The sequence below is a fragment of the Alosa pseudoharengus genome, unplaced genomic scaffold, assembly GCF_046254945.1.
Source record: "Alosa pseudoharengus isolate Yale_2024_CS ecotype anadromous, Long Island Sound unplaced genomic scaffold, YU_APseudo_1.1 YU_APseudo_1.1_scf_17, whole genome shotgun sequence".
In the NCBI taxonomy this organism is placed as follows: Eukaryota; Metazoa; Chordata; class Actinopteri; order Clupeiformes; family Clupeidae; genus Alosa; species Alosa pseudoharengus.
The window spans coordinates 6,703,348-6,728,320 of NW_027468640.1; the positions used below are offsets into that span (position 1 = coordinate 6,703,348).

The 24,973-nt window shown below is 43.0% G+C and overlaps 2 protein-coding genes across 10 annotated transcripts in view; one reads left to right on the forward strand and one right to left on the reverse strand.

The window, feature by feature from the left end:
• The window catches only part of LOC143127181 (NLR family CARD domain-containing protein 3-like), a 237,603-nt gene that overhangs the window by 63,677 nt on the left and 148,953 nt on the right, over window positions 1-24,973 (forward strand). For 8 of the 9 annotated variants that reach the window (XM_076288498.1, XM_076288503.1, XM_076288500.1 and 5 more), the window contains exons 21-23: window positions 2,324-2,497; window positions 13,724-13,897; window positions 24,442-24,615. The exons of the other annotated variant lie outside the window; for it this stretch is intronic. In XM_076288498.1, the coding sequence (XP_076144613.1) occupies window positions 2,324-2,497; window positions 13,724-13,897; window positions 24,442-24,615 (522 nt within the window). The remainder of the gene's footprint in view (window positions 1-2,323; window positions 2,498-13,723; window positions 13,898-24,441; window positions 24,616-24,973) is intronic. 9 annotated transcript variants of the gene reach the window in all.
• Window positions 9,226-11,556, reverse strand: LOC143127818 (uncharacterized). Its single transcript, XM_076289535.1, has 4 exons — window positions 11,502-11,556; window positions 11,137-11,230; window positions 10,338-10,432; window positions 9,226-10,235 (listed from the first exon to the last, which is right to left on the reverse strand). The coding sequence occupies exons 3-4, from the start codon at window positions 10,366-10,368 to the stop codon at window positions 9,226-9,228; spliced, it is 1,041 nt and encodes a 346-aa protein (XP_076145650.1). The 5' UTR covers window positions 10,369-10,432; window positions 11,137-11,230; window positions 11,502-11,556.

Genomic DNA, 24,973 nt, shown 5'->3' on the forward strand with positions numbered 1-24,973 from the left:
AACAAATACCCCCCAAAGTTCAGTGCCCAATAGTCCCGACATCAAGCAGATGATTCAATCAGTCCAAAACACAAACGTGATCCCCGGAATAAGAAAGAGTCGTTGCGCTTACAGTCTGTTGAGAAGTCGTTCCCTAATACGGTTGCGAAACGCAATCTCACCAAAACACGCACGTTAGGAAAAATGCTCCTTTGCTTGCTGTAATCCAATGACTTTGGGGAAAAATGAGTGATCGCAGATAGCGAGAAAAAGTCACGGTTCAGGATGCAAGGCCTCTAACGCGCGCTACTCCATACACCAGCGTCTTCGCACAGGTAACTCTCGGGGGCGAGCGCTCTCCCCGCGCCTCCATTTAAACAAAGTGCAATGAAAGTCACTCCTACCCAAAACGCGCGTTCAACGGTCAGCTGACATCAAATTTACATACATGGCATATTAAACAGAGAGAAAATACTAATACATTTTCATACAAACAACCATGTAAAAAGGTGATTTTGGCAAAATTTACAAAGTGAAACTGACAAACTCGTGGGTAGGCTAAGCAACGATATTTAAAACCATCAAGAAGTGGATTCCTGTAATGTTCATGAAAACAGTATAGCGATTGGATAGCCTAATAAATCGCGACTTGTTGTAGGCCTAACAGTAGGCCTAGTTTATATCGTCTCGCTGGAGTGCGCACATAATAGGCGTAATGCCTACTTGCCCGTCCAAATAAAGGGCTTTCCTTTGTTTCACGGAACTCTGACTACGGGAGGCGCGATTGAAGTGGCCACTTCTAAATGGTAGCCTAGGCTACCCACTGATTAATTCATTCCGCAAACTCACGAAATGTATTGTAGCAGGTCACAAAACTGATTTCGTGATTCTGTTATGCATTTCGTCCACATAATGGAATTATCATGACACTTTCGTGATTCTGTTATGCATTTCGTCCACATAATGGAATTATCATGACACATAATTAATTTCGTAAACTGCTGACTCACGAAATGTATTGCAGCAGGTCACAAAACTGATTTCGTGATTCTGTTATGCATTTCGTCCACGTAATGGAATTATCGTGACACATAATTCATTTCGTAAACTGCTGACTCACGAAATGTATTGCAGCAGGTCACAAAACTGATTTCGTGATTCTGTTATGCATTTCGTCCACGTAATGAAATATCGTGACACATAATTCATTCTGTAAACTGCTGACTCACGCAATGTATTGCAGCAGGTCACAAAACTGATTTCGTGATTCTGTTATGCATTTCGTCCACGTAATGAAATTATCGTGACACATAATTCATTCTGTAAACTGCTGACTCACGAAATGTATTGCAGCAGGTCACAAAACTGATTTCGTGATTCTGTTATGCATTTCGTCCACGTAATGAAATGACCGTGACACATAATTAATTCCGTAAACTGCTGACTCACGAAATGTATTGCATCAGGTGACAAAACTGATTTCGTGATTCTGTTATGCATTTCGTCCACGTAATGAAATTATCGTGACACATAAGTCATTTCGTAAACTGCTGACTCACGAAATGTATTGTACGTGATTCTATTATGCATTTTGTCCACAGAATGAAAGCATATGTCACTGAATGCATTTCATAAGTTGTTAAGTTACTATTGCGTGGACGGAATGCCTTCTGTAACACAACACAATACTTCTGTGGACGAAATTGAAATAGGATGCACAGAATGATGCGTGTAGGTGCATTCCGTATTTACGTAGACAGAATTACTTTTGACCAAACATTTCGTCTATGACAGTGAATACTGCATTCAGCATTATGTCCACGAAAGGAAAAGGCCACCAGTCAATTTCGTCCACGAAATGATGTGCTCTCTTCAGTGTTTCGTGGACACAATGCAAACCAATTTGTGCATTCCGTGGACAAAAGGCGTTACGATGTAACATGGTTTCGTAATGAATATATGTATTTCGTCACACGAAAGTCATTCTGTCCACGAAATAAGGCATGTTACATTTGGCGCCCCATACACATACACACACACTTCATACACACACAAACACACACACACACTTCACACATACACACATACACACACACACACACACACACACTTAGTACTGACTTGATACTGTATCTCTGCTTTCTCATGTTTATCGCACGCACGCACAAACACACACTTACATTTAAAGGGTTCATTTTAAGTCAGGATTAAAGAAACAAATTATCTAATCTGCATCCCTCTGCACATGTTATTTGTCCACACAAACTTATTTAATAGATAATTAGAGTACTATGTGATTGTTATGGAAATTAAGATTAATTATTTATCCTACTTCTCTCTACAGCCTGCAGAACTGCAGTATTGGAGAGGAAGGTTTCAGAGCTCTTGCATCAGCACTGAGATCAAACCCCTCACACATGAGAGTGCTGCGGCTGAGTGACAATAAAGCAGGAGACTCAGGAGTGAAGTATCTTTCTCCTCTTCTGGAGGATCCCAACTGTAAACTGGAGCTACTAGAGTGAGCATCACAAGACCAAATACTGAATTGCTATTAGTGAATTTGATAGTGATTTTCTTTTTTCACACAAAAACACACATTTTTACTCATTCACATTAATCAATTAGCATCAAACACTTCTGATTTATCTGCCTTTTATTCTCTCTCTCTCTCTCTTTCACATACACACACACACACACACACACCACACACATCACATTCACACACACACACACACACACACACACCACACATACACACACACATACACACACACACACACACACACACACTCAGACATACACACACACACACACACACACACACACAAGCATAACAAACACAAGCACTAACTCGTTGTAACACATGTAAAGTTTAATTTTCTTTATGACACTCACTGTAACGGCCAGTTCGTTCCCAGAGCTCAACATATAGAGGGACACGGACAACAAGGTTCAAATCAAATAATAATTTATTGAATTAAAGCAAAACAACGTTACCAAGTAGAAAATGTCTAGGGGGAAATGAATGGGAGTGGTGACATGCGTGTATACGTGTGTGGATGCCAGGAGAGAGGATGTGAGAAGCTAGATGAAGTACTTGTGTCTCTAGCCCTCTCCCTCTCTTTTTTTGTCTACAAGTGAGGGGAGAGCGCAAAGTGCAAGTGTGAGGAAATCAAAATGGCTGCCTGCAAGAAGGAACAGAAGTGCCTAATGAGAGAGATAGGGAACCCCTTATATAGCCCCACCCCAAACACAGGGGCAATCAATAAGGGTATCAGCCTAACCAGGCCCAGCCCTGCCCGTGCACTGACAGGAGAAGGCCTGAAGGGGCACAGGGGTCGTCACAACACACAGACACAGACAAAGATACACACACACACAGACACACACACACACACACACACACACCCACCCACACAAACACGCACACATACACACACACACACACACACTAAGTCATTCACATTTAATGGATAACTATTAACACTTTGAATGCCGCGCTGTTTCGGAAGCTTTGGCTCAGATTGGCAGCAATGTAGATCATTGTTGACGATTCAGTGGGTACAAATCGTTTATTTTTACATGCCTCGATCTGTTCCTGAGAAATTCCAAGCTAAACAGTGGCTAGTTTTCATCAAAATCCCTGTTTTTTTTCTAGAAATGGAGATATAGCGTCTTTTTTGAAATATGCGCTGAGCCTGTCACTCTTCTGACACTTACATTTCGGTCCAAGGACTTGTGTAAGATAAATATAGATATTATGTTCACTAAACCACCTTTCTACTGCTGTCAGGCTCTATAATTCCTCCTCCTCTTGGTCAGTAACGTCTGTGTCGCTTTCACCGACATATTCGGCACTCTGGCAAGGACTTGCAAACGCGACTCGGCCTATCACCCACTCCGCTCGGCCCGGCTCATGGTGGAGATGGAACTCCCTCCTCAGCACGGTGATCAGCTCATCAGTCACTCTTTCTGATGTTTTTGACCTGGCGTGTGGTGCCCTAGCGAGACCTGGCGAGACTGCCACCTAGTGATAAACCCACAAAAATGAATGGCCTGGTTTTGACGTTCTTACATGCGTCACTGATTCGACCCAAAGCGGCAACCATCAAAAGTCGAGTTATGATAAAATGTCCAGATTGTGCATTTTCATGTGTGGTCAAAAATATCCAGGCAACACTCAGGTGTGAGGAACCACTGCAGGTTTATTCACGATACCGTGAGCAGGTCACTAGCAACAGCATGTTCCAGTAACACTACTCAAAGTTCTCTAGGGCGAGGCCCCCTCTTATGTTAGTTACATTGGTAATACAAATGACATGAGTACCATGGTCGGTAACACTTTATAATAACTACACACAATTCATCATTTATTAAGCCTTTGTTACTTATTAGTTAATGGTTTGTTCATCATTAGTAATTTCTTGTTCATACATAATTTATCATCAGTAAAGCATTTGTTCACACAATTATAAATGGTTTGTTCATAGTAAATAAGCCTATCCAAAAAATATACTTAATAAGTAATTATACAACCACTTATAATGAAATCATTTTCTTATTATAAACCAGTTGCAAACTATTACAAAATGCTTTGTTCATCATTTGTAAAGCATTGTTCCTATGTTAATTCTAATAAATAAAGTGTTTGTACACACAGTTATAAATGGTTTGTTCATAGTAAATAAGCCAATATCTAAAATATGTTTATGAATTATTGTTAATACTTAAATAAATTATGCAATAGACCGATTTACAGTTAGTAAACAATGGAGCTGCGTGCGCCACCTGGCAACAGAACACTCGACAATGTAAATAACTGTAAAAAAAAAATGGCAAATTACTGTCAACAACTCTCCGCTTTAGACCGAGAAAGATACGCTGCAAAGTTGACTTTGGCAAATGGTAAAGTGCTTCCGGATCCTTACACGATTAACAATTGGGTACAGGACCCCAGCAGGTGGCCTAATATTCAATGGCCCAATATATATAACTATGTAATTGAAACGCCGAGCGTATATACCAAAGAGAAACTGCTAGCATATAAATCGTTAGAGGCGTATCAATATGTTTTATCTGGACACGTCCAAGAAATTTTGTATCACGATTTTGATGAAACGGACTTCTGTGTGGTACGGGCAGAAGTCCTGCCAAGTCAAAGGCAAAGTGGCAAAGACATGTATGATGCATGGGCCATCGTCCATAAATCTGACAACTGGATATTGACAGCTAATTGTAGCTGCATAGCTGGGTAAGGAAGTAGCCTAATATAAGAAAACCATACACAAAACGGCACAAAAAGTAAACCATAAACCCCTGAATTATGTAGTGAATTAGAACCACTGTAAATATGAATAAATAGAAAGTTGATCGTCTAAATAACTTAATATGTTAGTTAGCTGAACACTAATGCTTTGCCATAGCGATGTTGCTAAACAAGCGAACTTAGTTAAACAGGTTTTCATAGATCATTCACCATCAACATCGTCATTTCTTTATAATTTAATTAACTTTCACAGGCTAGGTTCCTGTTGTAGTCATGCAACTGCTGTCATGTTCAAAATTTAAATTGCTGCAAGAGTGGGCACGACAGAAACATCAGTGACATCTGGACCTTGTCTCTGGAGAGACTGCAGGAAAGAAGTGAAACCAGCTTCACTCAAAGACATCAACTTCCAAAACCCCAAAAGACCAGGCAGTCAACTCCGCAGACAGAAGGCTGGGGCAACTATTAAGCACCCGAAAATCACAAAAGGCATGTAGTGTTATAGGCAAATAGGCTAGCTTAAATCATGTTGTTCCTGTAAAGCCTCTGCATTGCCACCTGTTGCAAAATTGCCTATTCGTGTCGTCTGCAGGCACATGTCCACAGGAAAACAAAACACCCCCCTTAAATCAGATTTTTAAATCATGTTGTTTTACGAGCCCATATGGCATCACGACGGGATCATATTAACCTAGCATAGGCACCCACAGGCAACCAACACATCTGACATGGCATTAGCCGCAGTCACACGTTGGATGAAGCAAGCTGCTCAGCGGCAGCGGGAAAAAAAACTGTAGCCTACCTGTTACTTTAAGTTGGTGCGCCTCCCTCTCTCAGTGGTTTCCCACGAACTACTTTTCACAAGTTTCCACTAACTCTGGTGATATCGCATAGACTAAGATATTACTACCAGGCAGATTAGCTTTTCGCTACTTCAGCACATCCGCAAGCTTCTCACGACTTTGAGAGTTCACTGTCGCGTCGTTCGACGTCACGATCTTCAAATTTGGTGCTCTCAACCAATTAGCTTTGTTTTGATAACAAATTATGTTATTGCACTCTAGTGGCCATTGACCGCAATTAGGCTAATGTCAATAAATGCGAACAGAAAGATACTGATTGACAAACAGGCCTATTCAACATGTTCAGAGAATATTGGCAATAGTCTTTGCAATCTTGTGTGCTACCTGTGCTACCCTCTTCCTGTGGAGAGTGTCTAGGACAGGCAAGTGGGTGACCAACAGGGTAAAGCAATTGTACTATAGTTATTCTTTGCAACGTGCCCCTTGATAAAATAAATCTATGGCTATGTTCTACTCTTTAGTACTAACAGATGACAACATTGAGGAGCTCCGTGGAATTGCTCCACATGCTGCAGTATTAACAAGCCTGGAGAATAGTGTACAGCATCATCTGGCAGTGACACAGAGGAGGAACTGGGTTTGCCAGATCCATTGACAGCACTATATGACACAACGCTGAGTGAGCTTTGCCCACAGGAAATTAAGAGTAAAAGTGAAGAGGTTTTTAAAAAATTACAATCAAATTTGCAGCCCATCCAATATCAAAAGTTAGAATTAATAACTCATCAACAGTCACAATCCAAAGTGTGGTACACATACAGAGCAGGTCGCATCACAAGTACAAAATTCTATCGTGTGTGTACCTCTGACAAACTAAGCGAAGAAAGCCTCAAGGACATTATGCATTATAGCAATGCATCGCTTGAGGTTCCATCTGTGCGTTGGGGAAGAAACATGGAGGCTGTTGCAAGACAGTGCTATGCCATGTATGCTGCAAAAAGCCATCAAAACTTTAGTGTCACCTGCTCTGGATTAGTCGTGCCCCCGCAAGAGCCACATCTTGGTTCATCCCCAGATGGAATCATAAATTGTTCCTGTTGTGGCAAAGGAGTACTTGAAATCAAATGCCCCTATAAGTACAAAGATGGCCTAAGTGGTTCTACAGCAGACAAACAGTTTTGTCTAGACCAAACACAAACATTGAAACAAACACACCCCTACTACTATCAGACTCAATTTCAGATGTATGTATGCAATGTAACAGAAGCCAGTATTCTGTAACAGAAGCCTTAAAAGAAGCCAGGGCGACCGCTCGGTCATCAGTACTCATTCTGCTTGACTTATCGGCTGCCTTTGACACGGTTAATCACCGCATCCTTCTCTCTATACTCGCTAACATGGGAATCTCCGGTTCTGCTCTCTCCTGGTTTGAATCCTACCTCACAGGACGCTCGTTTAACGTATCATGGCTTGGTCAGCTATCTGCACCTCACCATCTCACCACAGGGGTCCCCCAGGGCTCAGTACTGGGCCCCCTTCTCTTTGCTATCTACACCACCTCCTTGGGACAGATTATCCGTTCGCATGGCTTCTCATACCACTGCTATGCAGACGACACACAGCTCTATCTGTCCTTTCCACCTGATGACCCCTTGGTTTCAGCACGGATCTCGGATTGCCTCTCAGACATAGCTACATGGATGAAGGCACACCACCTCCAGCTGAACCTCTCAAAGACTGAACTGCTGGTCCTCCCAGCTAAACCTACCATACACCACGACATCAACATCAAATTTGACTCTCTGTCTGTTTCACCTACCAGGACTGCAAGAAATCTAGGAGTTGTTCTCGACAACCAACTAAACTTCTCAGATCATGTTGCCTCAGTCGCCCGATCATGCCGTTTCGCACTCTACAATATACGGAAAATCAGGACTTACTTAAATCAAGATGCCACCCAACTTCTGGTTCAGGCAATAGTCATCTCACGACTCGACTACTGCAACGCCCTCCTGACAGGTCTCCCAGCCTGCGCAGTGAAACCACTTCAGATGATCCAGAACGCGGCGGCGCGCCTGGTCTACAACCAACCCAAGAGGGCACATGTTACCCCGCTACTCATCCAGCTACATTGGCTACCTATGGCGGCCCGCATCAAATTCAAGGCTCTAACGCTTGCCTACAAAGTAGTCTCCGGTTCTGCTCCCACCTACTTGAATGCCTTCATACAGACATACGCTACCTCCAGACCGCTGCGCTCCTCAGACGAACGACGTCTAGCTCTACCTCCGGTACGCTCAGGCCAATCCAAACTTTTCTCATCTGTTGTTCCTCGCTGGTGGAACACACTGCCAGCTCCTACTAGGGCAGGGACATCCCTCTCCATTTTCAAAAAACTCCTGAAGACCCAGCTCTTTAGAGAACATCTCCTCTCATAGCAACACTTACAACAAGTCTTGCTGATCCTAGCACTCACCAGCCGTCTTAAACTGACACGTAACTGTTAAAAACAGCACTCACTGATGCACTTATTCTTACTGTACTCTAATGTTTTTTAAATTGTCCTAATATTGTTGAGAATTGCTCTAAACTTAAACTGTTTACCATGTTGTTAGTCGCTTTGGCTAAAAATGCGTCAGCCAAATGTAATGTAATGTAATGTAATGTAATGTTTCTCACTGTGATTTTGTTGTATGGACAAAGCAAGACCTTGTTGTCCAGCGCATCCTGAGAAATCAGGACTTTTTACAAGAGAGAATGCCAAAGGTTCGTGACACCTTTATCTCAGTTGTTCTCCCTGAGCTCCTGACCAGGAAATTTGATCCATCTATGCAACCTGCAAAGTGTTGCAAAAAGTGTGGAAGAGTAGAATTTTGCCGAATAATTGAGTGCAGTAGGTGTCATTATCCATTTCACTATGAATGCGTAGGCATCAAAAGGAAAACCCAGGGCTGGGTCTGCGTAGAATGCAAATTGTAAACATAAAATTATTACATTTTCTCACCATCATCTTTAAAGTGAAATTGTAGTCAAATGTTAAATAAAAACACATCATCAATACTGTGCAATTAAAATTTATTGTTGATAAATTGTTAATGAATTGTTAATTTACAATTGTATTAGTATATGAATAAAATTAACCATAACCAATCATAAACCATAGCCTTAATCATGTTTTTACTGCACAACACTGTTGCAGAGGTTTGTAAGGGCAGCACAAACTACAACAATGTCATCTAGCAAGTCCACCTGTGACACGGGAATGACAGTCTGCAATATTTTAAATGTTTTCCAACGGCCAATCACACGCTCCACATGTATACGTACCCGTGAAAGTTGTCTGGACCTATCTACTTCATGGGCTCCAAGTTGTTTTTTACCTTTTGTGAAAGAGGGTATTCGCAATGTTACGCCTAATGCTGCCAAATCATCTCTGATTAAGAATCCCCTGTCAGCCAGAATGTCATCGTTTTGCTCTAAAAGACTCAAAAAGCCAGACTCCTTGGTTATTTGTTTGTCAGAGACCCGACCACCCCAACCCCCAGAAATAAAAGTTATTGCCCCAGCAGGAGAAATTCCAATTAGATATTTTATAGTGTTGTTATGTTTATAATTTGACCATGTTTGTGCCCTTGCTGTTAAATTTGTAGGTCTGTCAATGAAAATTTCAGTGCAATCAATAATGCATCTACATCTTTTGAAATTTTTGAACGATTTTGGTAGACTCTTGAGTACCGCTCCCTTACTTGGCCATTTTATGAGGGGTTTCAGTACAATTGCCATGGTTGGTATCCACGTGCGACATATTTTGGATATAGTGCTGTTAGAGACATTGAATTTATAAGCCAGGTATTTATTGCTAAAGCTAATTTTTAATTTCATAAGTACTACCAATAAATGATCTTGGAAACTAATTTTGTTACAAACCACATCAACAGTGCCAGATAACTTTTGTATGAGCCAATCAAAGACTATGGTTTGAAGACCTGTGAGAAATATAAACTGAGCAATGTCACTTTTGATAGTGCTATAGCAAAACCGTGAGACTTTGAGATCTTCTTTGAGCCTCTCGTTTTCAGCTGTCAGCCTTATAACATCCCGATGGAGATTGGCACATTCCTCCTGTAGCCGGCCATGGCTCACACGCAGCGCATTGTACTCAGCTATGGGGACCACATCCTCTTCTTCTGTTTCACAACAACAACAAATATCAGAAAAACTTGTCACTCAGAGAATAACAGTTGAGGAGCTGGAATATTTTAGCTTGTTGTGTCTGTAGTGATACCTACCAGTAGCACTTGGCAGCTGTTCTTCTGACATGGAGGTGTCTGTTGGAATAGAACTAGGTAGGCCTATGTCATCCCTTCTCCTCTTACGATTGAACCTTCAGTGAGAGAAATTGAAGTCATTGTCAAAGTTTCACTTATAGTAGCTGTTCATTCAAAGTAACACTACTGTTTGCCCATACGTAGCGGAGTTAATAATTCCACTTGCCATTAAAAGGTAAAGATTCATTTTCTGTAACACGAGCGCTATCTATTGGTGCTATTTTGCAAACTTAAGTTATTACACACCATCACCAGTCTGCAGTAGCCTGTTTCGTGGTAAGTCACATAATACTAAGCTCCACACTGTTATAGCTAGGTAAAGGTATTCATTGTGATAATATGTTAGTATGCAAGCAGTATATCCACACGGGAGGTCTCTTATTTTTATATTAGAGACAATTTTTGTTTTGTTTTAGCTTAAATGAAAAAGTCCACCACTTTGTGCTATCTTGCTAATCTGGTTGGAGCCTAGCTCAATAACCTAACTTTTACGTTATAACTTGGGAACAGTGAACTGAATCGTTTTTGTTTTCATTTAGCTAACTGAAGCTTTTTATAGCAACGAACGTGATTGTGAAACACTATTCTGCTATTTATCAGAATAAACGGCTGTGATAGCAAGAAAAAGTGACAGCTTCGTCTGTAACACAACAATGCAAGAGAGAGTACACAACCTTTAGTAGGCTACAGCCTATGGTATGAGAATGCAAGCGTTAGCTAGCTAACGTTATGCTGGCAGCTAGCATTAACGTTGACTTACCTGTCTAATTTAGACTGAGGATTCTCCCCCTCTGTTGTGTAGACGAACACGGAGGGCACAAAATCTGGACTGTCGATGTCCAATGACACCTCTCCTGTGATAACAATTTTAGGATAGTGAGTTAGTTGTCTGGGCAGCTTTAATAGGCTACACACAGAGAAAAAGCAACACCATCGTTTCATCTGTCTAGCTAACGTTAGCAGCTAGAAAACATTAACTCCTTGACTCAATAAGACTACTATGATAGAAAAACAGCAGTTTAAAAGATGAATAAGCAACACATGACTGTTAACATGACCATTATTAAGAAGTTGACATTAGATTATATTTAAAGATAATTGTTAGTTTTGTTCTCCAAAACTTACCCGAAATAAAATGGGCACTGCACACCCGTGCGTTGTTAATGGTTTCCTCCGTCCAGTTCACCCTTTTTATTGCCTGTAGCCAGTTTTCTTCTGTTTATATTAAATGGCCCTTTCCCTCTGGGTATGCGGTAAAATTTTAATCCCAGGCCATGGGAATACCTGTTCTGGCAGCCAAAAACACAGCAACCCGACATGTTTTGGCAATCAGCTGATGGTTGTTGATGGAGGTGAACAGTAACTTCTGTTGCCAGGCTGCGCACGCAGCTCCATTGTTTACTAACTGTAAATCGGTCTATATACACATGCACTAATGATTAGTTAGGGTGAGGATACATATTTTATAAACCACTTCCTAATACTATAATTCATGATTAACTCAGGGGTTACAAGTGGTTAGTTAATGATATTTTGTGAGCTTATCTAAAGTGAGGACTTTCTATGCCTTGCAACACATTTTCAAATGAGTTGTAAAGATTACATTCACATTCATTCATTTAGCAGACAAGCGACGTACACATGTCAATTAAATTGAAGGCCATTGACATAACAGTGAAAGCCGGGAATCGAACCCCCAACTTTTCAGGCTACTGCATGTTAGTCCAGCTCCTTATCCACTACATTACCTTGGCCCAGATGGAAACCCCTACAACCCCTATCTTCTACTACACACTGTTATTAAACATCTGTAAACTATTTTTAAATGCTGTATTCTTCATTTGTAAAGCATTATTCCTACATTGATTCTCATCTGTAAATCATGTTTACACACAGTTAAAAATGGTTTGTTCATAGTAAACACGCATATCTATATTATATTTTTGAATTGACTATTGTAATACCACTGGGCAGAGGTAGTGTAGTGGATAGGGAGCCAGGTTAACATGCAGTAACCCATAAAGTTGAGGGTTCAAACCCTGGCGTCCACCAATGTGGCCTTGCCCTTTAATTTCATTGACATGTGTAAGTCGCTTTGGGTGAAAGTGTCGGCTAAATGAATAAATGCAAGTGTAAACTTTATAACTCATTTGTGAATGTGTTGCAAGGCATAAAACGTCCTCACTTTAGATGAGCTCACAAAATATCATTAACTAACCATTTGTAACTCCTGAGTTAATTATTAATTATAGTTTTAGGAAATGGTTTATAAAATATGTATCCTCACCCTAACTAATCATTAGTGCATGTGTATGTAACAACTGTTAAATAATGGAAATATTACTTCAATCAAAAACATATTATTGCATCATTTATTAAGTATTAACAATAATGTATAAACATATTTAAGATATAGGCTAATTTACTATGAACAAACTATTTATAACTGTGTGAACAAATGCTTTACTGATGACAAATAAGAAATGACTAATGATGAACAAACCTTTAGCTAATAAGTAACAAAGGCTTAATAAATAATGAATTGTGTGTAGTTATTATAAAGTGTTACCCAATGGTCTTTTCCAAAAATCCTCATACATGCAGAAACACAACAATACATGGACACTTCTTGGACATAGCATGTGACCCATGCACCATATGCAAGTCATGTGGCTACTCCAAGTAAGTAGATAATTGGTCAATACAATACATATACATCCTTCAACATTTTCTTGCCATAGTCTAGTTCCTGTCGGGATATTCCTAATATTACTGCCTCAGGCAGAATACCCTTAATTCCTGACAAAGGGGGTCGCATGACCTTTATTAGAAAATCGTGACATGGAGAGAGCAAATGACAGACAAAGCAAAGTTGATGCACAGTATTGAATGTATAGAAAGCATACACAGAATATAAGAAAATGAAATGTTAATCACTTCTATGTAATAAATGTAGATTAGTATTCACTTATAATACATATCAAATTATTAATAATCACTTCTATTTCATAAAAATGTTAGTAATCCAAAATTTCTCCTTCACATGAGTTTTCAATCGTCATCTATTTCAATTCTATTCATAATGGAGTTCCCAAAATCGCACATAAGGTGTGTTAGAGTCTATTTTCGTAATTTTAAAAAAAGCTAAAAACGCAATATGGCATTTTTGGCACTCAATGTGTTAAGTCAGGAATAAAACCAGTTTTATTTTTTATCAAACAGACACATCGGTGCGGACTCTATTTGTACACACAACCTTATTCAACAGAATATTCTGAATTTAACAGGGATATTTGATTTTCCAAAAGGAAATTAAGATGACATATTTCTCCTACTTCTCTTTACAGCCTGTGGAACTGCAGCATTGGAGAGGAAGGCTTCAGAGCTCTTGCATCAGCACTGAGATCAAACCCATCACACATGCGATGGCTATGGCTGAGTCAGAATAAAGCAGGAGACTCAGGAGTGAAGCATCTTTCTTCTCTTCTGAAGGATCCCAACTGTAAACTGGAGACCCTAGGGTGAGTATCAAGTCAAATAAAGTTGATTTATTCGTCTCCCTTGGGAGTAATTTGGTTTAGAGACAGGGTACTGCTGCACAGACAAACATGGAACATACAGAGACAACAATGCATAGAGACAATAAAACATCCACCATAGAAAGAAGATACATAACTGGTGACCAGATAGGGACCAGAGTGTAAGAAAATCTGAGCTGTGCAGTTTGCCCTACCTACTTAATCAAAAGTTCAGTGCTAGTACACATTTAAAGTGCAGTGCTCAATAAAGTGCTGGTGCATATTAAAGTGCTAGTACATATTAAATGTGCTGGTACAGATTAGGTTAAAAGTACAGTTTTAGTACACATTTAAGTGCAGTGCACAATAAAGTGCTAGTACATACTAAAGTTCAGTACACAATAAAGTGCTGGTGCATATTAAAGTGCTAGTACATATTAAAGGTGCTGGTACAGATTAGGTTAAAAGTACAGTTTTAGTACACATTTAAGTGCAGTGCACAATGAAGTGCTAGTACATACTAAAGTGCAGTACACAATAAAGTGCTGGTGCATACTAAAGTGCAGTGCACAATAAAGTGCTGGTGCATACTAAAGTGCAGTGCACAATAAAGTGCTGGTGCATATTAAGGGCTAGTACATATTAAAGGTGCTGGTGCAGATTAAAGTGCTGGTACATATTACAGTGCTGGCGCTTATTAAAGTTTTAACATTAAGGAGCTGATACACTGTATACAATACACAAAAACCTCCCTACATTTGCTCATTAATGAGCTTTACTGACAATGGGACAAAGGAATGTTTGAGTATCACAAGACCAAATGCTGAGTTGCTGTCAGTGAATTTGACAGAGAATTTTGAAAAAACTGCCTGCAGTGCCCATACCACACTTGGGTCCATTCAAATCTGACCCAGGTCATTTCCCAAATCCCCTGGCTCTGCTTCTCAGGCCCCCTTCAACAGCATCAATGCCCCCATGAGACCTCACAGTGGTGCTAAAAGCCCTTGCTGGTGCCCCCTTCAACAGCGTCAATGCCCCCATGAGACCTCACAGTGGTGCTAAAAGCCCTTGCTGGTGCCCCCTTCAACAGCATCAATGCCCCCATGAGACATCACAGTGGTGCTAAAAGCCCTTGCTGGTGCCCCCTAGGAGCCCCTAGACGAGATTGAGCTCCAATGCTCCCTCAGGACTGCACTTCAACTGGCCTTGACATGGGCCAGTGTCAAGTGCCTGTTTGCTTACATCCTGATTCCTAACCCCTTCTACCAGCCTAAGGTGCTGCCCTCAGCCCTTTGGAGTAGCCGCCTTTTAACCAGACGTCCAGCCAGAGGAGCTCTGGCTACTCAAACTCTTGGTGAGAGCACTGCGTGCCTACACTGAACGAACGCACCCCCTACACAAGACCCAACAGCTGTTCATCTGCTACGGGGCCCAGGCAGTGGGGCATGCCCTATCAAAGCAAAGACTCTCCTACTGGCTAGTGGAGGTGATATCCCTACAGCACCTCTCCCACTGGCTAGTGGATGTGATATCCCTAGTGTACAGCACCTCTCCCACTGGCTAGTGGAGGTGATATCCCTAGTGTACAGCACCTCTCCCACTGGCTAGTGGAGGTTGTTGGATTCACGATCGTTTTGCGTTGTGTTTTAGTTCAGATGTCTGTATTGAAGATGGTCAATAAAGCTTGACGGCTGGATCAGGATCGGTGATCAAAAGAATTTATTGTAGATGGTACAACACTCACTAACTGAGCACAGACTAAGTCTCAAACAGTAAAACTGCACAGAGTCTAACAGGTGTGGTAGTTAGTAGAAGCGGGCTGCTGTAGAGCGTCTTGGCATAAGATGCTCCCCGAGTCGCTTCCTCGATCCGTCTCGAAGTCCAAACCTGAGACAAAGCCTGTTATACTAAAATCATATCAACGTAAATCATGCCAACGTGGAAGGTACCAGGCACCAGAAATAATAGGAAAAGTACTAGCCCTGAAAACAGAATAACAGGTGATATCTCATTCTGCCCATGCTATCACTACGGCCAGGAACATGACATTCTGACACTGTTGATATTCAATCCTATGTGCCGCCATATAGGCGCCTAAGGAACTAGGGAGTGAAACAATGGCATGCACCTCTCCACGTCTCTACTATACACAAAAGTGACACAGATGAACACATCAGAATACACACAGAAATACCCCAGATTCCAACAGTCCCCCCTCTTGATCAACTAAAAAACACAGATTTTTATAGTTCATACAAAACAAAACAAATAAAAGGAGTCTGATGTGGACTAAAGAACAGAGGACAAACCAAGACAAGATTACTTCTCTAGCACTTAGAAAAAGGAAAAAGTGCCGGTGTCTTAAAAGAAAACATAACAACTGATTTCGTTCCGGAGGATTGTCTCACACAAAAAGGGAATTAAAAAGGGAAGGAATCAAAGCCACATCCTCGTATCATCCAGAGGCTGGGCAGGAGGCACTCTAACAGGGGCCAATCTTGGAGTGGTAGTGGTGGCACGCTTGATGATACACAACAATACTTGGATAACTAAGTAGATGACAACGATGGGAATGAGCAGGGGCATAATGAACTGGACAATCTGAGCAAACAGGGGCCCACCCCAGCTACTCAACCAACCTCCCAGGGACCAGCTACCATTATCCCGCTTAAGCTGCTGCACATTGGTGTAAATATCTTTGATGTAATTGGAGACATTACCGGTCGAGTCAGGCACATAAGTACAGCATTCCTGTCCAATCAGAGCACAAGCACCTCCCTTACTGGCCAAAACCACGTCCAGGCAGAGCCTATTCTGAAGGGCAACCTGTCTTACTGCATACAGTTTCCGTTCAATGTCTGAAAGAGCGCGTGCAGTGTCATTAGCTACTACATCAACAATGTGTACCAGATCTCTAATCTCATCAAGCGCCACAGTTAGGCCATAAGTTGGAATTGAAGCGGCAAAGAATCTCTGTGTCGGGGTTGCAACAATACTGTGACCTCCAAAAGCGTCACGCTTAGTCCTAGGGTGTATGGATGTTGACATACCCACCAAACGTCCCCTCTCCACGATCCTCACAGCTGGAACAACATAAGCTAAATAACAAGAGCCTCGCCAATTAGGGGGAAGATAGGAATATGCATACTGTCCACACACAAACATGGAGTCACGTACAGGGGCTAGTGCATTACTGACGACCGTGCTTCCTGGTGTTATACCTGGAACACGCATCATCGGGGGAAGGGGAATAAGGACCACTTCACCTGACTGTTCAATGGAAACCTCCGTCTGTCCAACTGGAACTTCATATGGGCAGATGCTCTGACCTACCACCGACCGTCCACTCTTGTCGGCCACCCAACAGATCACACCACGTGGGGCATAACTCAATTTAAGTTTAGTAGGGGGCCCTTTGACCCATGGAGGATTGGGAAAGATGTCATCAGGGGAACCATTTGTAGTACTGTTAAAGGCTGCTACATACTCTGGGATGGTAAAGGGGATGGCTATGTAAGGATACACCTCAGAGGCAGATGGCATTAACCCACATACCCAACACGACTGCTTACGTTTGGCCTGTGCCAACCCGTGAGCCGTCTTCAGGAAGGTGTTGTCCTTGTGCACATCATGATGGCTGTCATAAAGAGTATCAGTAACAATAACCAGGTGACACAGGATAACAGCAAAACAAAACAACATTTTCAGTGACATTTTCAGATGGTGAAGGGAGACACACAACAACAGTTACACAACACAGAGTTCAGTGAGCTGATCGCTGTTAGAGAATGATGGAGTTGAAGATTCCTTTTGGGAAACAGAGTCTTCTTGGGGAGAAGTGCAGGAGACCGGCAGGCAACAGTTCAGTTCAAAGGCAAAAGTCTCTGTCCTGGATGATGTCCGTGGCTTCAGGCAACTTCATGGGTACATGTGGAGTAAAAGTGAAGAGCAGTATCAGTTGAAGGATGGTCATGGTTGCAGTGAGAACAATCCTAAGTTATAGTATTGATTTTAACATAACAATCTAATATGAAAAATACATAATGATCCATTCTGATTGAACATTTCACAGGTATATATAATCACTCCTGAATTAGTTAATAGCTAATGCCAATAATAAAAAACAGGTAAGACTTGTCCAAGTCTATCACCTTTCTTTCTGAGCATGAGATTGTGTCAATAAGTGTCAATTATCACAACACTCCAGGCAGGCTCGGTTAAGGGAAAGATTCTACCCTGGTGTCCCTACCCTTTTCATTTTTCCTCTGACCTCCCGTGAAAATAACAAATCCACCGTCAAAATGAAAGTCTTCCGTGAATCTTCCTCCCTGGTCTACACCCTATTTCTAAAAAGAAGACGGGCGGAAAATCAGATATAATTCGTACCCTGCCCGGGCGTGTCATGTTTCAGGCGGATCAACTAGTTTGCAGTGACTTGCATGTATCCATTTGGCTTTGCCCTGGACCTTAACTGCCGACTGTGTTATCAACAATATCTGATACGGCCCATCGTACCTCGCTTCTAGCGCTAACCTTTGGGGCTTGTGAATCATCACCCACTGACCTGGCACTAGAGAGTGCCCACCTTCCAGAGGGTCTCCCCAGGCCTCTTTCACTTGATTAGCCGCTGTCTGGACCGCTTCTGTCAATTGCACACAGTAGTTCAGCATTGCATCTGATGTCAGGTGGATGTCGGCCTTCCTCAGATCAATCGTGCCTGATGCAGAGAAAGGTCTGCCAGTCACGATCTCAAATGGGCTGAGTCCTGTGTCCTTGTTGCTTGTAGCACGCATGCTACACAGGACTGTTGGTAAGGCGTCAACCCAAGGAATGCCTTCTTGATGTTTCTTGGCCAGTCGTTCCTTCAACGTCCGGTTGGCTCTCTCCACCTGCCCAGAGGATTCTGGGTGGTAAGGGCAGTTCAGGGACCATTGCACATCCAGCATGCGGGCCACCTCGGCGCAGACTGCTCCCGTGAAGTGGGTTCCGTTGTCTGAGCAGATCTGTTCCGGCAATCCGTATCGGGGAATGATGTCTTTCACGAGGACTTTGGCAGTGTGTAATGCAGTTCCAGATCGTGCAGGGAATGCCTCGATCCACCTGGAGAACTTGCACAGGACAACCAGAACGTCGCGATAGCCTTTGCACTTCGGAAGGGTGATGTAATCTATCTGAAGAACTCTGAAAGGCCCTGGTGGAGCAAGTGTTTTCAACATTGGCAGCTTGACCTTTCTGTCGTGATTGTTTTCTCGACAGGTGACGCACCGCTTGACGATGTCCCTGGCCGTTGCTGTGAACTTCGGGGCCCACCAGACCTGTATGAATCTGTTCCTCATCTTTTCCACTCCCACGTGTCCAAGCGAATGAATTTGCGTCGCCAGATATGGCAGAAGACTTTCTGGAGCCACTGTTCGTGTTCCAAACCTCCACAAGTTGTCATCATGGAGCTTCGCCGCATTTTCAATCCAAGTCCACTTCTCTTCTCGGCTTGCGCTGTTCTGCATGTCTTTGATGTTGGCCAAACTTTCCTGTTTCCCTTCTTCCTTGACCTTCTTTGTCACTCTCATCATGCATTTCTCGTTGTCATTTTCAAAAAATTTCCTGTTACCGTTAGATCCGTCCGTGTTTCCATTCTCGTGTCCATTCTCGTTTGTCGTTTCGTTATCCCCCCTTCTCTTTTTCTTGCGGCTGTTCTTGACGCCGCATCCGCCAATGCATTGCCTCTTGCCTCAAGGGTGTCTTCCTTTGTGTGTGCTTTCACTTTTACAACTGCTAGGTCTTTTGGTAGTTGCATTGCATCCAACAATTCAGCCACAAGCTCTCCGTTTTTGATGGGTGTTCCTCTAGCTGTTACAAAACCCCGTTGTTTCCACAGAAGTCCAAAATCCATTGTAACTGTAATTCTAACTTGTAGCGTGAGTCACAATACACAGTAGCTGTCTTCCCTTCTGCGAGTTTCAAAGCTTCAATCATTGCTTTCAGTTCTGCTTGTTGGGCTGAAGTGCCAGGGGTCATGGAATCAGATGCCAATACTTCGTGTTCGGTTGTCACGGCCCATCCAGCGCCACGAGTTCCATCCTCCACTAGCGAGGAGCCATCAGTGAACAGTACTAAGTCTGGGTTTTGGAGGGGTTCCTCCTTCACTGGGTGTTCCTGCTCTAAGAGAGCCACCAGGTCTTCACACCTGTGGTCTTCTGTCCCGTCGGTGTCAGTGGGAGCTAGCATGGTGGATGGGTTGGATATTGTAGCTTTCTGAATGACAATGTTTGGAGATTCAAGCACCGCTTGCCAGTTTCCCCAACGGCTGTCCGAGACACATGGAACTTTTCTTCCGGCCATCAAGGTGTTCACTGAGTGTGGGCATTTGACAAACAGCTGTTGGTCGAGCACGATGTTGTTGACCAGCTGTATAGCTAAGTATACAGCCTGTACTGCTCTCAGACAGGGTCCAAACCCAAGGGCTGTAGTGTCAAGTTTAGCAGAATAGTAGCCCACCGGTCTCATCAGGCCTCCATGTTCTTGTGACAGTATGGATGTCAGATAGCCACGGTTCTCGTTGACATAGAGAGTGAATGGTCGTCTGACATTGGGTATTCCCAGGGCTGGGGCTTCACACAGTGCATTTTTCAAATCTTCAAACGCTTTCCGTTGTTCTTCTACAAATTGGATCTGTTCCCTCGAATCTGGTCTTCTTTTTAGCAAGTCATTTAGGGGCTGAGCAATCTCAGTGTAACATTCCACCCAGGATCTGTTGTAATTGCAGAGCCCAGGAAAAGATTGAAGTTCTTTGACCGTCTTGGGGTCTGGGGTCCTTCGGATTGCAGCAGTTCGGTCTTGAGTGATTTCACGTTTGCCTGGGGATATCTTTTGTCCAAGGAACACAACTTCACTCTGGGACAATTGTGCTTTTTCGTAGCTGATTTTGTGGCCTTTGGCGTGCAGATAGTCCAGCAAGGCCAGCACGTCTCTGTCGTGTTCTTCTTCAGTCTCAGATGCAATCAAAATGTCGTCCAAATACGTGATGACCTCTGAGGTCAATTTGGGTGCTTCAGGAAGCGTGAGGTGTCGTCGTAGCGCCTGGTGGTAGATGGTTGGTGCGCAGCTTAGGCCCTGAGGCAGTCTTTTCCAATGGTATTGGCTCCCGTCAAAGGAGAAGGCCAGCCAGTCTTGACACTCTGTGGCGATGGGAATTGTCCAGTAGGCGTTGACGCTGTCCAGCACCGTGAACATTTTATGCTCCGGTGTCAAAGAGTTGAAAATGGTGGACACGTCTGGCACTATTGGGCAGATGTGGTCAAGAGTCTTGTTGGCTTCCCGATAGTCAATGGTCAATCTCCAGGTGTTGTTGGCCTTTTTCACGGGCCAGACTGGGGCATTGGAAGCAGACTTTGTTTTGGCGATGACTCCTCTTTCCTCTAATTCCTTGATGATTGGGCGTCCAAGGCAGCTCGATTGATGGGATATTGCTTCACACACGGAGGTGGTCTTCCAGTCAGTCTGACAGGTTCCATATCCAGCAGTCCACAGTCGTTCTTTCCTTTGGCCCATGCAGCGTGTTCCCGGAGGTCCTCTCTCTTCAGCCTTCGCAGGTTTAGAGAGACTTCTCCATCTTCAAATTCGAGGCTGGCATTAAAGGACAGCAGCACATCCATCCCCAGCAGGGGTTCGCGGATCTGGTCGCCTGCCCATAGGTGGCATGTTACCTCGGTGGGTCCAATGGCTATGGTGACTGGGGCTGTTTGCTTCAGACTGAATTTCTCTCCAGATGGTCCACAAGCTGCCTTGGTGACACCTGACAGAGGAATTTTGTGTTTCTTCAATAGTTTGGACGAAAAGACTGTGAGTTCAGCACCAGTGTCAATCAAAAATTCAATTTCAATGTGTTCTTCAAGCAAGGCAGTAACATAAAGGGTGTTGTCGGCAAGTCGTAGGGCGGCGGCAATTGATCGGAGTGAGGGGGTGTCTAGTTTCCCGGGACCGCAGAGAAGAGGGTTTCCAGCTGCTCCATGCTCAGGTTTTTAAATCTTTTCAACATGGCTTTCTTGTCCTCATCATTGTCGGACCCCTCATCTCTCCTCCGGCGGTTTGGTTCTTCCCCACAGGACTTCCAGTTTTTCGGTTTTTCCTTGCAGTCTCTTTTCCAGTGGCCTGTCTTCCCACAGCTGTGGCACTTCCCTTTCTTTTCTCGCGTCTCCTTGCCCTCTCTCTTGTTGGCATTCAGGTTCCTGATCTTCACCTCAGTATCGCGTGCTACTCTGATGGCACAGTTCATGACTTGATGGAAATCAATGTTGTCATCCTCCCAATTGGCGAAAATGAGTTTTACTCCTTTTTGGATGTCAGGCAGGAGCCCCCGCAGATATTGGCTCTTCAACGGCGCCTCGGTGGCTGCTGCGATGGTGTCGGAGTCATGGTTCATTCCCCCGTATTGCAGGTAGAGTTCAATGAAGCGGTTCCCGTAGGTGTACACCGACTCTCCCTCTTTCTGCAGGCAAGCAGAGATCTTGGACCAGTCAACTGTGGCCTTTGCTTGTTGTCGTAGCCACTGGCGAATTTCTTCCCATGCGTCATCCAACTGCAACTGGTTGTCTCCCAAAGCTGCTACGACACGTGTTCGAAGGTGTTCTCTCTCTCTGACATTCAGCACACGATGTAGGATCTTCAATGCGTCAAAAGGGTGCAGCACCTCTCCCACTGGCTAGTGGAGGTGATATCCCTAGTGTACAGCACCTAAGGTGAGTGCCCCCTCTGTGCCTGGGAGCCCCACTGTTCATTTCAAGCCACAGATCGGCCATAACTAGACTCTGATCACCGTCCGTGCAACATACTTAGGTGTCTAACTCCCCGCTTATACCACTGGTGATAGCCTTCAGCTGCACCTCTCTTCTGAGCTGACTACGCAGTAGGGTTTAATCCCGGGAGACGGGATTCCCGGGAAATCTGATCAAAACTATTTCCCGATTCCCGGGAAATGTTATGACGGGAAACGGGAAATGAAAGTAAAAAAAAATTCCAGTGCACTCCTATTGGAGTGCGCGTCTATTGTTGTCTTACGGTAACGTTGCATTCAGTAGCCTACGCAGCAGTATCTACATCTGTGGAGGCGGAGAGAGCATTCTCTATCTGCGGCCAATTTGTAACAAAAATGCGAAACCGCCTGAGCGCAGTCAGTGGACGCGCTCTGCTTCTTAAAAGCACATTTTCAGAAAATAAAGAAAGAAGGGCAAGGTGATAAGAAATGAAATGCTTTCAAATGCAATGTTGATATTGCGGCAGAGTGTTTAGGCTTTTTTTTATTATTATTATTGTTTCTACTCAGTTTTAGCCTATAGCTTATAGGCCTATGGCCCTGTCTTTTTTGTTGTGCACAGATGCACATTTCTGTGGGTCGTTTTATTTAATTTATTTGAACTTTGTGATGTTTAAAAGATAAATATGCCTGTCCTGCCTTAATAAAGAAACATTTGGTTATCTTCGAGTGATTATTCCCATTTGCAGCCATTAACAAATCTCAATAGCCACATCATGGATTTCGTTTATCAGAATGGTTTAGGAATCATTCCATGGTTTACTTTAGGAGATTTCGTCAGTTTTTATAATGGAGTTCTGTAATATATTGGTTTTATAAGGGCTGCCTAGACAATCCACTTGGCATTAGTATAGTGCTGCGGCAGATAGGCCTATCACGCACGCAGCAGAAATGATAATTGCAAACTTTGTCGATGGACATAAACTGTGTTCTTTTGGCCTAATAATGATACAAATAATATAAAAATGTCAGTTTGCGATTTGGGAACGCATATTTTAGTGATATCATACATTACTTGGGCTAAAAACAACAACTACAAAAAACAGCTATTTCCCGGGATTCCCGGGAAATGCGTCGTCTTTTCCCGGGATTTGATACATCTCATTTTCGGGAAAAATATTAAACCCTACTACGCAGCTCTGCTACGGCTGGATATGAACACTCATCAGTAGTCTCTGTGTTACGTACAGGCCTGCGTTCATGACTGTGTTTGGGCGCTCGGAACAGTCTCACGTGAATATTGGAAGCCTCTGGAAGTGCACCCTCAGTTGCACACCATCAAAACTAGTCCCCAACCAGTGAGCTTCCGCCCTTGAGCTGTGTGTGTGCCGCAGTCAGATGCGAGACCTGTCAGTGTATGTAGCTTGTATGTACAGTGTGTGTAGCTTGTGCTATGTAGTCAGTTTATACTCCAGACCTTGTGCATTCAGCAACCCTTTATGAATCTGGTAATGTGAGCGCTTGTCCATAGTCACCAATGAGGCACTTTGGTAGATGTGTTCCCATAGAGTGAACTCGACTGAAAGAGAGCTAATGGTTACGGATGTAACCTCTGTTCTCTGAAGGAGAACACAAGACATTTTCCCTGCTCTTTTTATCACAGACACTTCCCTGTGCACACATTATTTGTACACACAATTTTACACACATATCTGCAGATATTATTTGAAATTTCACAGTAATATTTGATCGTCAAAAGGACATCAAGATGAAATGTTTTTCCAACTTCTCTCTACAGCCTGCAGAAATGCAGTATTGGAGAAGAAGGCTTCAAAGCTCTTGCATCAGCACTGAGATCAAACCCCTCACACATGAGAGAGCTGCGGCTGGGTTGGAATGACGCAGGAGACTCAGGAGTGAAGCATCTTTCTTCTCTTCTGGAGGATCCCAACTGTAAACTGGAGGAACTAGAGTGAGTATCACAAGATCAAATACTGAATTGCTATCAGGGAATTTGACAGTGACCGTTAATTGTTATGCTCTTTTCACACAAGTGTTGACTTATTCACATGTGAAGTTGTAATATTCATTTGGAGAAATACACCTTAATCTAAACTGAACTGGGCCGTGGGATTTTAATAAAGTCAAAAAGTACTGATGAGTGCTGTCACTCAGATCTTTCTTTAATCTATACTGAACTGGGGCGAAATACAGGAATTACCTGCTCAACACCTTAATCTAAACTGAACTGGGGTGAAAGTTAAAGTACTGATGAGTTCTGTCCTATATTAAAAAACGTAATATTAATTTGTAAACACTTCTTTATTGAA